Raw genomic sequence first — 16,192 nt, 5'->3', positions numbered from 1 at the left:
AATGTAAAATCTGATATTGATAAAGTTTTTGTTAGGCAGTGGAATCAAGGGAATGGAATCAGTTAGTTATGTTGTGTCAAAATGCCAGGTATTTGCATTGTCACAATGATTGTCACATTCTTCTAAGTATTTTCTGCCCTTTCTCCATTGTTGCAATGTCATCTGCTGCAAAATTGCATCAAAGTGGCAGGTAGTATTGCTCCATTCAGCTGAGTTTTTTTATGGATGGTACTCTGATGGAGCAAGACAGAACCAGTTTTCAATTCCTTCCAGTTAGCTTTTGAATGATTGGATAATTTTCTCTGCCAGATTACCCTATTAGCAATGGTCAAGAAAAAAGCCCATTTGGTACATGACTTCTTACATTCCAAACGAAAGGGAATAGGGATTGGTTTAAGGTGAGAAATCAGTTTCTTCTTCATTAGCTAAGAGCAGATGTGAACTGGATTTTTATTATGATTCTGTTTCTCTGACTTCTTAAACTGATGTTTACAGTGAACCTTTCAACAAATTATTTAGGTACAGCCTGTGACATGCAATGTTAGGGAGCTGCGAGGTTATAACTATCAGGAGAGACTAAACAGCCATGAGCTGTTTGCTATAAAAATGAAAAGCTGATGGGTATATGAGTAGACATGTTTAAAATTATGAAAGTGCTTGATGGTATAAGCATGAAAGAAATGTTTCGAAACAACACAGATTCTAAAAATATGAGTCTTTAAGGATGGAGTCTGAACAGTAATTATGTTGTGAGAAGCAACCTGGCAGAATGATTTAGAGTAATGCTCTAGAGATTATAGTACCTGCACAAATATTCCTCCTAAGGATGAGAAGCATCCTGTGTAGAAAACGGGAATCAAATTCATTAAAGTTCTGGAGAAATTTTTAGTTTGCTTCAGAGAGTGGCTAGCATATGGAGCAGTTGAGTAAAATTGCTTCGTTGCCCTTAAGAGGAAATTAGACATGCACATAAAAGGTAAAGGAATGGAAGGATGTGCTGATAGGAGAAGATGAAGAGAGGAGGGATGTAGTTCATTTTGAGCATAAACACTAGCTGAACCAAAAAAAAAGCCCATTTGCTGTGTGGTGAAATTCTGGATAAAATGTTTGAATTAAAAATAAACAATACAACAGAAAGAATGTTGTGGTAGGAATATAATAAATTCTATTGGATAAAATTGAGGTGTTTATACATTTTAAGAGCTTGGAAGACATACTTCATACAACTGGTGATATGTTGCAGACTGCGGTAAGTGGGAGCTCACGGACATCAATATGACCTAAGACATTTGCAGTAAGTTCCTGCATCTTGAGGAACTTCCACACAGGGCTGTTAAGCTGGAGGCAAAGCGACACAGACTGCAATGCATCAGGAAGAGGAATAGAATATGTAACTGTGAATATAACATAAATTAGCGATTTATGCTAATTGAATTGTGAAATGTTTATCTCTTAAATTTACCAGCTTGTCCTTCAAAATGTGAGCAACTGTGGAACCACAGACAATTGCAGCACAAAAAAGGGGCTATTCAAACCATTGTGTCTGTTGCAGTCAGTAAAAAAGCGAACAACAAGCCACCCATTCTAATCTCAACCTCCTGCACTTGCTGCATAGTCTCACAGGTTACAGCACTTCAGCTGCGGATCATGCTAACTTTTAAAAGAGGTGGATGTTTCTGCCTCCACCACTAAATTCCTAACACCCGTTAGACAGAGGAGAGGTTGAGTAAATTGGGCCTGTACCTGTTGGAATTTAGAAGAATTATAAATGAGACCACAGGATGGTGAGGGGGTTTGACAGGGTAGATGTGGAGAGTAGGACAGTTCAGGACCACAGGGCATAATCTCAGAATAAAAGGTCACCCACTTAATATAGAGTCAAAGTGGAATTTCTTCTCTCTGTCGTTTGTGAATCTATGGAATTGATTACCACAGAGGGCTGGGTCATTCAAGGCTGACATTAATAGATTTTCAATCATTGATTGATATCAAACAGTTGACTGGTTTCATTCCCCTAATGAAATACTATGAAATTACTCAATTAATTGAAAAGGAAATTGGATAACTGTTATAGAAAGAAGAATATTAAAGAATGATGGCCAGAGAGGTGTGGGAAATCAGATATATGTAGCAAGTGCCACTTAAAGTGCAGCACAGGCACAATGAATCTCCTTCCTAGATGTGATTTTCTTTTTTATTCATTCATTCACGGAATGAGGGCATCACTGGCTAGGCCAGTATTTATTGCCCGTTGGCAATTAGGAGTCAACCACATTTCTGTGGATCTGGAGTCACATCTAGGCCAGTCTGGGTAAGGACAGCAGTTTCCTTCCCTAAAGAACATTAGTGAACCATGTGGGTTTTTCCAAAAATTGACAATGAATTCATGGTCATCATTAGATCCGTAATTCTAGATTTTTATTGAATTCAGATTCCACAACTTGCCATGCTGGGATTTGAGCCTGAGCCCCCAGAACATTCCCTAAGTTTTAGTAATAGTACCACTGGGCCATCACCTCCCCTTTCTGTAATTGAGGAAACACATTGTCAATGATCATTTAGTCTCCTTCAGTATTATGGCCTCCCATGTGGATAGCTGCACAAGTTATTACTTTCAGAATTTCACAGATGTGAGAACTAAATTCAGTCATAGAGTATGTTCATAATTCTACTTCATAATCCAACTGACTGATTGTTGTTTCATTTACAAAGGAAAGGACAATTCAATGAGAAAGATTAATCAGAGCAAGTTATTAAAACATGTAATCTGTATTTGTAATTTAGGAAATTAATCCTTGGGATATTTATGTACGGGTGCAAATTTCTGTGCCATGCTTGCACCAAACTGAAGAAAGCAAAACAGTGTTAGAAGAGTCAATTCCTGCAGAGCAGATAGAAGCATTCACCTTCTGAGAACTTGTTGGTTCCAGTGGAGGTGTTTGGAACATAGGAATCACTAAACAATGAAAAAGACAAGGCCTACCTATTTCACTCCCTATTGCTAGATTCCTGCAAAGTCAGTTGCTCAGTAGTTCTAAAAGTGACTATTTTCTGTTTCAGTTTATCATGCTGACTTACATCTTCATGCTGGCTTGGTTGGGAGTGACGGCCTTCACCTCACTGCCTGTCTTCATGTACTTCAACATCTGGACACTCTGCCAGAATGTCACCGTCATGGAGTCCACTGATCTTTGTTTTGACCTCCGTCAGTTTGGTACGTCACTGCTTGTGGGGAGTGATAGAATAAGAAGATGGAAGCAGCTTTACTGTTCAATGTGATGGGTCATTTTTTCTTTTCTCTCCACTCGGCTTTCAGTGATCACTTCCTGGGGCTCCATTTGTCTGGAGCCTCTGAGTCAGCAGATCTCAATCCAGAGCCTTGAACATAAAACTCATTCTGTCACTTCTTGGGGTAGAAGTGCTTAGTTAGCAATGCCAACCTTCTGACAACTCATTGAGTTGTGATTTGATTTGCCCGTTCAGGTGAATATAAAAAACCATGTGACAATATTTCAAAGAAGTGCAAGGCAGTTCTCTGCCCGTCCTGGTCAATATATATCAAGCAATCAACATTATTAATACAGATCTCCCAGCCATAAAGGGTGGCACAGTGGCTCAGTGGTTAGCACTGCTTCCTCACATTGTCAGGGACCCAGATTAGACTCTAGCCTTGGGGGACTGTCTGTGTAGAGTTTGCACATTCTCCCTGTGTCTGCATGGGCTTCCTCTGGGTGATCTGGTTTCCTCCCATAGTTCAAAGGTGTGCAGGTTAGGTGAATTGGCCATGCTATATTGCCCATAGTGTTAGGTGCATTAGTCAGGAGCAAGAATGTCAGGAAATGCATTTGAATGCGTTATTGTTTGGTGGGTAAGTGTGGACCTGTTAGGCCAAATAGTCTGTTTCCATAATGTATGAAATCTAATCTAATAGCCATTATCTCACTTTATTTTGTGTGAACTTGCTGTGTGGTAAGTGCTGTATTTTCCACATCACACAGCAGGGACAATGCTACAAAAGCAAAGCTCATTAGGATGTCTGGAGGCCTAAAAAGAGTACAATATAACTGCAAGTAGTTTTTCCTTTCCTTGGTCAACTGTGTCTTATTTAGTAAACCTGGTTTAACCTGTGACTGTGGGTTCAACACCCAATTCTATGTCTTGAGTACAAAACTTTAAGGTTGCCCCTCTGTTGTAGTAGCAAACTATTGTTGCCATCCTTAGAATGAGGCATTCAAATGAGACGATGGAAAATATATTGCAAAAAATGAATTGTTGAGAAAGAGTGAAGGATTTATTCCTGGTCATCTGAATAATATTTGATCCTTAACTGACATCAGAGAAACAGGTTATCTGGTTATTCTGGCATTGCTGTTGGTGAGAATTCTCTGTCCATAAATTCTCTTTCCTGTATTACAAAGGTGATTACACTTGAGGTTTGCTATAAAGTGCTTCAGGGGAAGTTTGTGAAAGACTCTATCTAAAAGCAAGTTTTCTTTATTCATTTTTCTTTTTCTCCCCTAATGTCCGAAGGTTTGAGGTAATCAGACAATTGTTTGTGAATTCCCACGGTTCAATAATTGATAGCTAGAAGGCTTACCAGAGCAATTGGAATCAGTGACACAGATCAGAAGTTGCTGAAAATCTGTAGGATGGCTGTGCATTCTTAACCATGGTTGATTAACAGAGCTTTCTGTTTCAGGTATTGTGCCTATTCATGAGCAGAAGATGGTCTGCACTTTGAATGAGAACTTCAGCAAACTTTGTCAATCTAATGATGTAAGTCAAGTTCTGAGTTTGTAGACTGGGGTACTGACCTTGCAGAATTGAATTCTGCTGAAAATTCCATATGCATGAACTGCTTGATCATTGATGTATATTTAGGGATTTTGGCTGTACCATTTCATATTGCTGCAGATAAAAATAAAAAAAAAACATGGGACTTTGGCTTTGCAAGCTTCCAGAAAGTTCATTTCCTGTTCTGATCATTCACACACTTTTGTTTTCCACTGAAATTAGCCATCAATGCAGTTGTGTGCTCTGGCCATCAGGCAGCAATGTTCACATTTCGACTCTGTTACATGGGCTTGGATGTTTACATTACTAGCATGGCCTAAACCAAGTGTAAGGCATTTTACTCTGGATTACATATCTGTCAAGGTTGCTCCATGTCCAATTTTGAGAGATGGCTCTGGGCTAAGCTGGGATTTTTGTCACACTGGAATGTTTAGGGCAGGAATGTCTTGACTTAGTTGACTCCCCTCCTTTAAAATTTCCACAGTACGCCATTTTTGTCCTGGAAAGACCAAGAAAGGATAGAGTCAGACCGGTCTCTTATGGAGGTAGTTTGAGAGCAACAACAGAAACATGCGAGAGCCAAAATGGACAAGTTAATAGGCCCATCTCACTTCTTTGAGACTTTAATGCAGTTGAATTAAAAGCCGGTAGACTTTCTTGCCCTCATCACCCATAATACCTGACACTCCATGTGCCAATGCCCCATCCCTCATTCCTCCCTAGTCCCACTTAATTCCTATTCTCCCTCCATTGTCCCTGACTTCCCTCATGTCACATCTATGTCATTGTACATTCTCCATATATTCTCTATAGCCACTGATCTAAGACACAATATAGACAGACATCAGGAGCCACACAAGTGCAGATGAAAAAATGTCTCATAACCTCTCACTCAAATGTGCTTCATAATGAAAACCTCATCCATAAAGTCAATTCATAGAAGTATAATTCCCATGAACTCTTCTGTTAGGCAGATAATACAGAAGCCTGAATGCATGCACCAGCAGGTTCAGGAACAGCTTCTTCCCGACCGCTATTAGACTGATGAATGGACTCTCTAGCCTTAAATAATGCTGATCACGCTAATGCCGATTTCGCCTAGCGCACACTTCGTGCAATGTAATCTGTGTGCCTCTGTCAAGTCTTTTTGATCTGTATACCCTCACTTACTGCTTGTACTGCTCGTAAACAAAGCCTTTCACTGTACTTCGGTACACGTGACAATCAATCAATTAATCATCAATGAATTGTTGAATTTCTTGTAATAACAATGACAAATCTGTTTTACTGACCACCTGAAAGGCAGATAACCATTCAAGTGATCTTTTAAACAATAAACCAAATTATGAAGATCAATCTCTGTTGAGTCAAGTGGTTCTCTATGTTGAGAAACTCAGTCAAAGCATTCATAACATGCTCAGCAGTCAGAACTTGGGACATCTAAGCAATGGAGCCTTTTGCAAATGTACAGATAGATGATTAATATATTCTCTTGAAGCAACACTGGATCACCTGCTATTCAATTCACTTCAGCAGCTAGTGTTTCCTTTTACATTTAATGAAAGCTGCAGACCTTTCTTTAACTTTAACTGATTGCGAATTTAAGCCACTTCAGATTCTGTGAGAAACTCGAAAAGAGAATGGTAAGTTAACTGGAATAAAGGAGAAGTTAAACACTATATGTCATATTCGCAATGCGTCGATATGAATTTATAGAATACAATAAATAAAACTGGGAAAGTTACAGGTGCAGATTGCTAAATGGAATTATGATGTTATGGACATAACAATGACATGAGAGCAGAAATTTGTGGTCATTCTTGGTCACAATGTAAGTAGAGAAGAAAGAAAATGAAAGAGGTGACAATAATGTCTAAGGAGAGGATCTTGCTGCTGAAAAATGGGAATGTTTCAGAGGGTCAAATACAGAATTGATTTGGATAGACCCTAGGAACAAACAGGTACAATTAAATTGTATGTTGTACTCCATCGATGACCAGCCAGTGAGAGGGATGTAGAGTAACAAATTGCAAGGAACTACTTAGAGAAGCACAAACATTAGAGATTAATTAGAATGGGGCACTTTAATTTTCCAAAATTAGTGTAGGTATGGTAGGTGATAGTTTAAAGGACAGAGAGGGGCAAGTATTCTGAGGTTGTACTCTGGAGAATTTTCCATGGCGGAAATGTGACCAAGCCTATCTGGAAAGCGGCACTGCTCAACCTGTTTTTTTTGCAATGGAGTGGACAAGTAGAACATGTCAGTGGGAGAACATTTTGGGGATACTGTTTAATATATCGTAAGCTTTCAGAAGACAATGGAAAACAGAGGAAGAATAATTAACTACAGGAGAATTGACTTCCATGACGCAAAACCAGTTGGACTGGATAGACAGAACCCAAAGATTGGTGGGAAAAGTTGCCCTCAAATAGGAGATGTTTTGGGCACAGCCAAGGTAAATTCCTTTAAAAGAGAACAGTAGGGCAAATAAATATAGAGCTCCTTGGATGTAAAAGGAGATCGAAATTAAAAAAAGGGAGAAGAAAGATGTTAATGACAGGTTAAAGAATACAGTTGAGAAGCATGAGGAATACAGAATATTCTTTAGATTACTTACAGTGTGGAAACAGGCCCTTCAGCTCAACAAGTCCACACCGACCCGCAACCCACCCAGCCCCATTCCCTTACATTTGCTCCTTCACCTAACACTACGGACAATTTAACATGGCCAATTCACCTAACCTGCACATCTTTGGACTGTGGGAGGAAACCCACGCAGACACAGGGAGAATGTGCAAACTCCACACAGTCAGTCGCCTGAGGTGGGAATTGAACCTGGGTCTCTGGCGCTGTGAGGCAGCAGTGCTAACCACTGTGCTACCATGCCACCCGTCTTCTCAAGGGAGATAAAGAACAAATAGCAAAAGCAAAGAGGAATTATGAGAAGAAACTGGCAATTAAAATAAAAGGGAATCCAAAATGATTGTAGAAGCACATAGTTTGGAAACATTTGGTAAAGGAGGAATAAGACCATTGTAATGATGATGCTCCTTGGCTTTTTCTTTCAGAAATGTCATAAAAGACAGAGACTTGAAAAAGTGTAAGTTTGAAGGGTTTTAGGGCCAATTTGATTATAGCCAACAGATGCTGCCTCAAGAAAAAAGGCTTTAAAGTTTTAAAAAAGATGTTTGTACAATGAAAGGGGAGTGGTCAGTTCTCCCAGCTCAGATTTTCTCCGGTTTGGTTTGGTCTGGCCATTCACTGAATGCAGTTGGACAATTATGAAGCTGCTGGACCCTCCCTCTCTCTGACTTCTCTTCTGTAAGACCCTGTGTTTGATTTTACCTTTTGTGCCAAGGGGTGTTTATAGGGATTATTGCAAGTATTGGGAACAGCATCCTCAAATTGGTATAATCTGTTGGGTTTTCAGATAGGTTAAGTTATTTGGTATTTTGTTCTCTTTTGTTTGTGTTGCTTTCGGTAATCTTGTAATTAAATCCTGTTTTGTTTAAAACTAAGTGGTTTGGCCAACTGCATCGCTCCTGGAAAGTCCACCTAACACCTGCTTAAAACAACTTGCAAAGTTAGGGTGGGCTATCTTGAAATGGTTTAACAGAATCTGGCCTGCTCCATAATACCAATTAGAGACCAAAAAGGAGACTGAAACATGTAAACAAGAGGCATGGCTGAGGTATTAATTGAATAGATTGCATCTGTCTTTATCAAAGAAGCAAATGTTATATAGAGGAGGAACATCTGTCACTAAAAATGTTCAGAATTGGTAACAAAAGGGTAATGGATAGTATGAAAAGTTACCAAGGCACCTGGGCAGATGAGATGCATTCCAGGATACTGAAGTAAGTGAATGTGGGAATTGCAGAGGTATTGGTCATAATGTTTCAGACTTCTTTAGTTTCAGAAATGGCGTCAAAGCCTGGAGAACTACAAACATCGCACATTTTTCACAAGAGTTGGTAAGGCAATTATTGTTAATAAGTTCAACGTTGATGGTAGGGAAACTTCTACAATCAATAATTTTGAATGGAATTAATAGTCATATTGACAAATGCAAATTAATTAGAGAGAACCAGCAGGAATTTCCTAAGGGAAAATCGTGTTTAATTAACTTGCTAGAGGTAAGAGAGAGGTTTGATGACCCCAGTGCTGTTTAGGTTTTGTTTATGGATTTCCAGAAGGTATTTGATGCAGTGTAATGTACAGATGGATGAGCAAAGTTAGTACTCAATCTATTAGAGTGCCAATAGCAACAAGGATACAAAATTGGCTATAGGAGTGATAGGAAACAGGATAATGGTCTGCAGTGGAATTCCCAGGGGTCAATTCTCAGACCCTTTTTTTCCCCTGATACATATCACTAACCAAATCTTGGTGTAAAGAAAATAACTACAAAATTTGTGGATGATACAAAAGTTGGGAACATTGTTAACTTTGAGGGGGATGCATAGAACTTCATAGGACATTGGCAAGTTGGTGGAGAAAATAGGTAGGTCAAATGGGTGACTTTCAATGTGGAGAAGTGCAAAATGACATAGGTTGGTCCAAATAACACGGCGAGTACAAAATATAGGTTATTACACTAAAGAGTGTGTGACAGCAGACAGACATAGCAGTAAAGGTCCATAATTCATTAAAGATGGCATAGCAGGTAGAGAGATTAATTAATAAAGCACACAGAGTCCTTGGTTTTATTAATTAAGGTCAAAAGTCATACATTCACCAGGTTCATTTGAAGTCACAAGCTTTTGGAGTGCTGCCCCTTCATCTTAAAATAAACCTCTTGAACTATAACCTGGTGTTGTATGACTTCTGACCTTGTCCACCCCAATCCAACATCATCACCTCCATAACTTTATTAATTAAGGTGTAAAATAAAAAGAAGAGGTATTTGATGAACTTACATAAGACATGAATTAGATCTCAGCCAAAGTATTGTGTATAGTTTTTGTACACCACACTTCAGGATGGATGTGGGCACTTTGGAAACAGTACAGAAGAAGTAGATGAGAATGATTCCAGGAGCGAGAAACTCCAGTTATGAAGAAAGATTGGAAAGTTTGAAGGTTTTGCTTGGAAAGGAGATTTAAAAGAAGTTTCAAAAGTCATGAGGCATCTAGATGGAGTAACTAGAGAGCAACTGTACTCATAGAAGGGTGAAGAACAATAGGACACAGATTTAAAGTAATTTGCAAAAGAAACAAATGTAATCTAGTTAGGTTCTGAAATGCATTGCCTAGAAGTGCAGTAGAATCAAGTTCTAGCTGAAGCATTCAAGAGAATATTAAATGATTATTTAAGTAGCAACAACATATAGAATTATGAGGAAAAAACGTGAGAATGGCACTCGCAATTAAGCCCATATGGAGAGCCAGTGCAGATACAATAGCCAAATGGGTGAGAGTAACAAATGTCAGAAGAACGTTGCTGGGCAGTTTTTGCTCCCTTCAAGGACACTTTCCAAATTATGTCCTTTAAGACCTAATTCTTTGACTCAGCCTTTGGGTTTATGATAAAGAAATTGGTTAAGTGGCAGGGAGTGGAGATCATGGGAAGTTGCCTTAACTGATAGTGACACAATCACTGGTTATCAGCAGGGACCTCAGTTGTTGCCACACATATTATCAATTTAGATTATGGGATTGAAAGTCACATATCCAATTTTGCTGATGGCATATAGATAGGTTAGTTAGCTTCGCATTACAGTTGGAAGCAAAGCAAAATGAAGAAAGTGCTAGATTCAGGAAAGTGATCAAAATTGTGGCAAATGGATTTCAATATAGCAAGATAATCCACTTTAAACTTAAACATGATAGAATATATCCTAAATGATGAAATGCTAAAAGTAATAGAGGGACCAAAGCAATTTGGGTGTCTGTGTGCATAGTTCATTACAATGTAATGAAAAGATTCAGAAAGTAATCATAGAAACAAATGGAATGCTGACCTTTATATCGAGAGGATTAGATCAGAAGGGGCTAGAAGTCATGACTCAGCTGCATATAGTTCTGATTAGACAATACATGTGTGTGGTTCTGTGAACTACACATTAAGAAAGATATATTAGCAATATAGAGGGTGCAGTGTAGATTTGCTGGAATGATACCTGGAATCCAATGGATAAGTTACAGGCAATATTATACAAACTACTGCTTTACAATTGTGTACTTCAGAATGTCAGAAATCAATTTGATTAATTTTAAAGATATGGAAGGGAACAGCTAAGACAGAGAACACCTATTTCCATTAGGTAATGGGTTTTAGGACTATGACTGAGGAAGGAGGTGCAAAGTATAAACATTAGAGTCCAGTCTTACATGAAGAAAGATAAGAATTATTTCTATGCAATAAACTGTAATAGATGTTCAGAACTCTCTTCTGCAAGTGGCAGTTAATAGAAATCAATTGTAATTGTAAAACTGTGCTTGATAGTTTTGTTAGCTTTGGTTTTAGTGGATACTGGGACAGCGTTGGTTGTGGAGTTAGGTTGCAAGTCAACCATGAGCTTATAGATTAACATAACAGCCTTGAAGGGGCTGAATATCCTATTCCTTTTCTTACACTCTGCAAGTTGTAAATAGACACATCAACTAAGAGTTGTGAACTGAGTAAGTCCATGAATAGAGTGAAATCTAAAGCATTAATGTTTCCTAGTCAAAGCCATTCAAAAGAGTCTACTACGCGCAATCTATTCTTGATGAAAGTCAGCATGACATTTCTGTATGGCTGCTATCAAATTGATTTATATCAAAGATACCGCTGAAAAGTTGCTTTTCATCTTTTTTCTAAACACAACCTCCGTGAGCAAGATGAGAAACCATTTGAAAATACTTTCTCACACACACACACACACACACATTCTTTCCTTCCAGTCTCTCATGAACATGAGCCTCCAATTATGTACCTACCTGTTGGAATGTCACTTTTGTTCCATTACCCTGGAGTCACATGACCACAGGTTAGGGGAGGTTAATGAGAGAGAGGGATGGGAAGTTAGCATAGAAGTTAGTCTGAGCCAGTGCAAGTTTTTTGATGACTCTGTCAGATTTAATTTCAAAAAAATAAAGTAACCATAGAGCTGCTCTCTCTCAATAGACAGAGCTGACTGGTGGTGAGTATAACCTAAGGATCACCTTGCCTCGAATGAGGGACAAGGGCAGGACTTCTATGGTGAACTCAGCCAGTGTAGAAATTGAGCTCATTCTGTTATTCACCAACTGTCCACCCAGCTGAGTTAACCCTCGTCCGGGGCATCTACCCTGGCTTAGCAGCAAAAGAGCAGGACAGTCAAGACTATACCAAATATATTTTGAATGATTGAGAATAAGTCTGGGTTTGAAGGCTAAGTGGGTATTGAAATTCTACAAAGTGATTTGGCTCACAATGGTTCTATAGCATCTCTATTGTTAAGTCGCTGCTACATTGACTCCTTTAATGAAGCAAATCGGGCCAATTTTGATTTGATGTGATTCGATTTATTATTGTCACGTGTTTTGAAATATAATAAAAACATTGTTTTGCATGCTGTTCAAGCAAGTCATACCATACATCAGTGCATTGGGTTATTAGAACAAAATGCAGAATATAGTGTTCGAGTCACTGAGAAGGTGCAGAGAGAGATCAACTTTAACCTTTGAGAGGTCCAATCAAAAGTCTGATATTGTAGGTACATGTTTTCACATTTTTGTTTCTTCTGCGTGATGGAAGAATTAAAATTAGAATTGGATTCATTATCAAGTGCACTAAAGTTACAAAGAACAGGAGCACTGTGAAAAGTGTACAATGTGGTCAGCACTTAATGCCATCTTAGGTACAAAGTACCTAGGTTCATACCTTAGGCACAAAAACAGAGAAAATAAAGATAAGAAAGTTACACTATGTAACAGATATACATTGTATCAATATAAGTGAGGAAAATAAGAAATAAAGCTAAAAAGATAGACATTATAGTCTTTCTCATAAGAGGGGAAAGGGGTATAGCCAGGATGGGAGGGGTCTTTCATTAGATTGGCTGATTATATTGCTAAATATATTTGATGATATTGCTCAATGAGCCAGAAGTGGGGCAGGCTCAGTTATGTTTTCACTAGATTTTCACTTTCCTGACTATCTGCAGAATGGGTGTCTCATACCATCTCATTATTTTTTCCTAGTTGAACATGACATTCCATTTGTTCATTGTGGCCCTGGCTGGAGCTGGAGCAGCTGTCATTGCTATGGTGAGTACAAAACTATGACCATTGTCAGCCTTTAGATATGGCGTGACTTACTCATTGATGGTACAATTAAGTTCTTAGTTCACCTCATTAGTGTTGTTTTAGCCCATGAATATCTACATAAACTCCAAAGTGACTGAAGTCAAAACGATAGGAAATGTCTGAGTAGCTATTTATTTTCCAATGGAGACGGATATAAATCCCCACTAATTGGATTTACAACTGCATTGAAAAGTGATGCAGAATGGCTTTTTTTTGACTGTGGAATAAACTTATTGACTTCAACAATATGATAATTGATTCTCTGTTACAGAAGACAATCTCAGGAGAAGCAGCTGGAGCTCCGTTCAATCTGTTTATTTACGAGCAATGCTCAAAGCATCAGTATTGTATATACATTAAATTTTACCTGAACCACCTCAGAATTAATGGAGGACATTTCTAGGCAAAACTACATTGCATTGTTGAGGAGAAATGCAACTTGGAGTTTTCCCTGTGTTTGTACATAATCTGGATGGCAACCAATTAGATGACTTGAATTGTTGAGGAATCTTGGCCATAAGTGGGTTATATGTTTAACTATGATTTAGATCTATTGTTGCACAGTAAAAACTAGTATTAAGTTCTGCACATGTTGTAGAAAATGGCAATTTATATTCAGCTCCTTTAATTGCAACGCCAAGACATACAAGGCTATGGGCCAAGTATTAGAGAATAGCATTCGAATAGTTAGATGCTTGTTTTTTAACCATTGCTGACTTGACAGTCCAAAGGGCCTCTTTCTGTGTTTTAGACACCTATGACTATGACATAGCAAGTCTTCTCCAACTTGCTTGCTTGGAGAGATCCCCTCATGTTTGATATACAGGCACAGCGAAAAAAAAACAAAGTTATTGACTTTTTTCTCTTCATTAAAATGTTTTGTGTACTTATATATATTATACAGTAAACTTTTAGTTATCCAGCAACCCATGGGACCAGGAGTGTGCTGATTAATCAACTATTCTGCTCGTCAAGCGTCCACATAATCAATGTAAAAGCACAGACTAAGCAATAGAAAGACAGTGAAGGGACTATACACCTCACTGTTACAGTTCATTTACAACATAAATTACTTAAGGGTAATGTAACTTTGTTTTAAATAAAACTTACTGACAGAGGGCCTTTTTACTTGTACCCTCAACTTACTCGGACATTGCAGAGATCGCGATAATACAATAAATTCCAAGTATTTAAGGTAATATATTGCTGGTTTATTGAGAGTGCTAGTTCATTAAGATGCCGGTTAAAACAAAGTTTGTTATGGGTTTCAGGCTAGGACCAAGCCTTTGAAGCCATTGAACTCAAAGCTGTTCCAGATGTCAGCCTGCTGTCATGTATATGAAATTCTGATTTTAACAGCATACTGTTTGTGTACCCTGTAGCTGATCTATTTCCTTTGCCCCTTACCTCACGCTCCCTATCCCACCTCTTCCCTCCTCCAAAGGAGCTAGGTTTAGCACTGGTAACAGGCTGCTAATCCACAGAACACAAGGTCTAATCCTGCCATGGACATTCAAGAATTCAAACTTGCATTCTTTTTCAATTTCCAGAAGTATGTGGCTTTCAGTTGAAGTGGCCATGGAGCTGTGGTTTTGCTGTTAAAAACAAAACCCCACTGATTCAATAATTTACTTGGTGGAGGAAATCTGACCCCTTCTCTGGCAACCAACGTTCTTGAGGGAGGGAAATCTGCCCTACCTGTAACTCCAGACTCACAGCATCGTGGTTAGTGCTTAGCTGTTCTCTGGGCAATAAATGCTGTTCTAGCTAACATCTCATTAATAAATATAAAGAAAAGGAGTGACTTTTATCCCAGATCAAGATGACTGACTCTGGAATAACATCTGAAGTAGGCCCACAAGCCTTTTTTTTAAATTCATTCACAGGATGAGGGTGTCTCTGGCTAGGCCACTATTTGTTGCCCATCCCTAATTATCCAGAGGGCAGTTAAGAGTCAACTGCATTGCAGTGGGTCTGGAGTCACATTGCAGGGCAGACCAGGTAAGGATGGCAGTATCCTTCCGTAAAGGACATGAGTGAACCAGATGGACTTTATTGTGGTCATCATCAGACTCCTAACTTCAGATTTTTATACAATTAAAATTCCACCATCTGCCATGGTGAGATTCAAACCCAGGTGCCTACCTCAGTCTCTGGATTAATAGTCCAGCTACAATACCACTAGGCCATCACCTTCCTTTTAGGTTGCACAAAGCCACTTAACAGTGGGCAATACATTCTGACATTTTCTACAATGCACATGTGCCGAGAATGACTTTTAAAATAGTGTAAATAAAGCTGAACCTTTACAGAAAATGGTTAAATGTCCTGTCAAGGATGTCAAGTCTTTATAGGGAGTTGAGAGCAGATTTAGTCTTTGAAAGAGCTGGCATCAGCGCAATAAGCCGACAGACTGACTGCTGTGCAGCTTAATTCAGTGACTCCATGATGCTCCCATCCAGTGGTGCAAGAATTGTTGATTTGAGTGCGGGCAACAATAATAATCACACTGCACAAGCAGAAGACTCTGCGATATTCAGTGCTGTCACCTACAGCACCATTGTATTGCTACCACACATTTTGAAGAGCAGTTCAGTGGTGACCATTTATTTATTTCTGATACCTTCAATCTCATAATGCTATGGGTTTTCTGGCGGTGGAGATTTGCGACTGATAACTAACGATACTCACACATTGCTGCAGCTTATTTTTCTCAAGATGTATCCATGCAGCAATCGTGTCTGTTGCCAGTTGCTTGCTAGATGACACTTTCACAGTGGGATTAGATTGTGCATCATAATTCACACTGTGCAAACAGGCTGTTGCTGACCCTGATCCCAGCTGCCAAAGGACTTGATCCGCTCCACTAGGTGCACAAGCCTGCCAAGTCATTTTGGTTTTTAATGCTTTTATCAGGCTGGTAATATTTTTGGTTCCCTTGCCCTGTGTCACCCTTCACTTAATGGCTGAGATTGGGAAGGTGCCACATGGACAAAGACCCTTGCTGTCAAGAAAGCATAGTCACATTTGCAAAAGACCCAGTGACGTGCACAGAAATAATTATACTTTGCAATAAATTATTTTGGATGAATGCTAATTGTGTTATGCTTTAGCAAGTATAATA

General features: G+C 38.9%; 1 protein-coding gene across 1 annotated transcript in view; it reads left to right on the top strand.

Moving 5' to 3' along the window:
- gpm6ab (glycoprotein M6Ab) overlaps positions 1–16,192 on the top strand; it is a 238,684-nt gene that overhangs the window by 204,221 nt on the left and 18,271 nt on the right. The window contains exons 4-6 of the mRNA XM_072594582.1: positions 3,061–3,214; positions 4,700–4,776; positions 12,964–13,029. Of these exons, the coding sequence (XP_072450683.1) occupies positions 3,061–3,214; positions 4,700–4,776; positions 12,964–13,029 (297 nt within the window). The remainder of the gene's footprint in view (positions 1–3,060; positions 3,215–4,699; positions 4,777–12,963; positions 13,030–16,192) is intronic.

This window comes from Chiloscyllium punctatum, chromosome 2 (assembly GCF_047496795.1).
Source record: "Chiloscyllium punctatum isolate Juve2018m chromosome 2, sChiPun1.3, whole genome shotgun sequence".
Taxonomy (NCBI): Eukaryota; Metazoa; Chordata; class Chondrichthyes; order Orectolobiformes; family Hemiscylliidae; genus Chiloscyllium; species Chiloscyllium punctatum.
The sequence above is the reverse complement of the archived record's forward strand: the minus strand, read 5'-3'. Positions and strand labels throughout refer to the sequence as shown.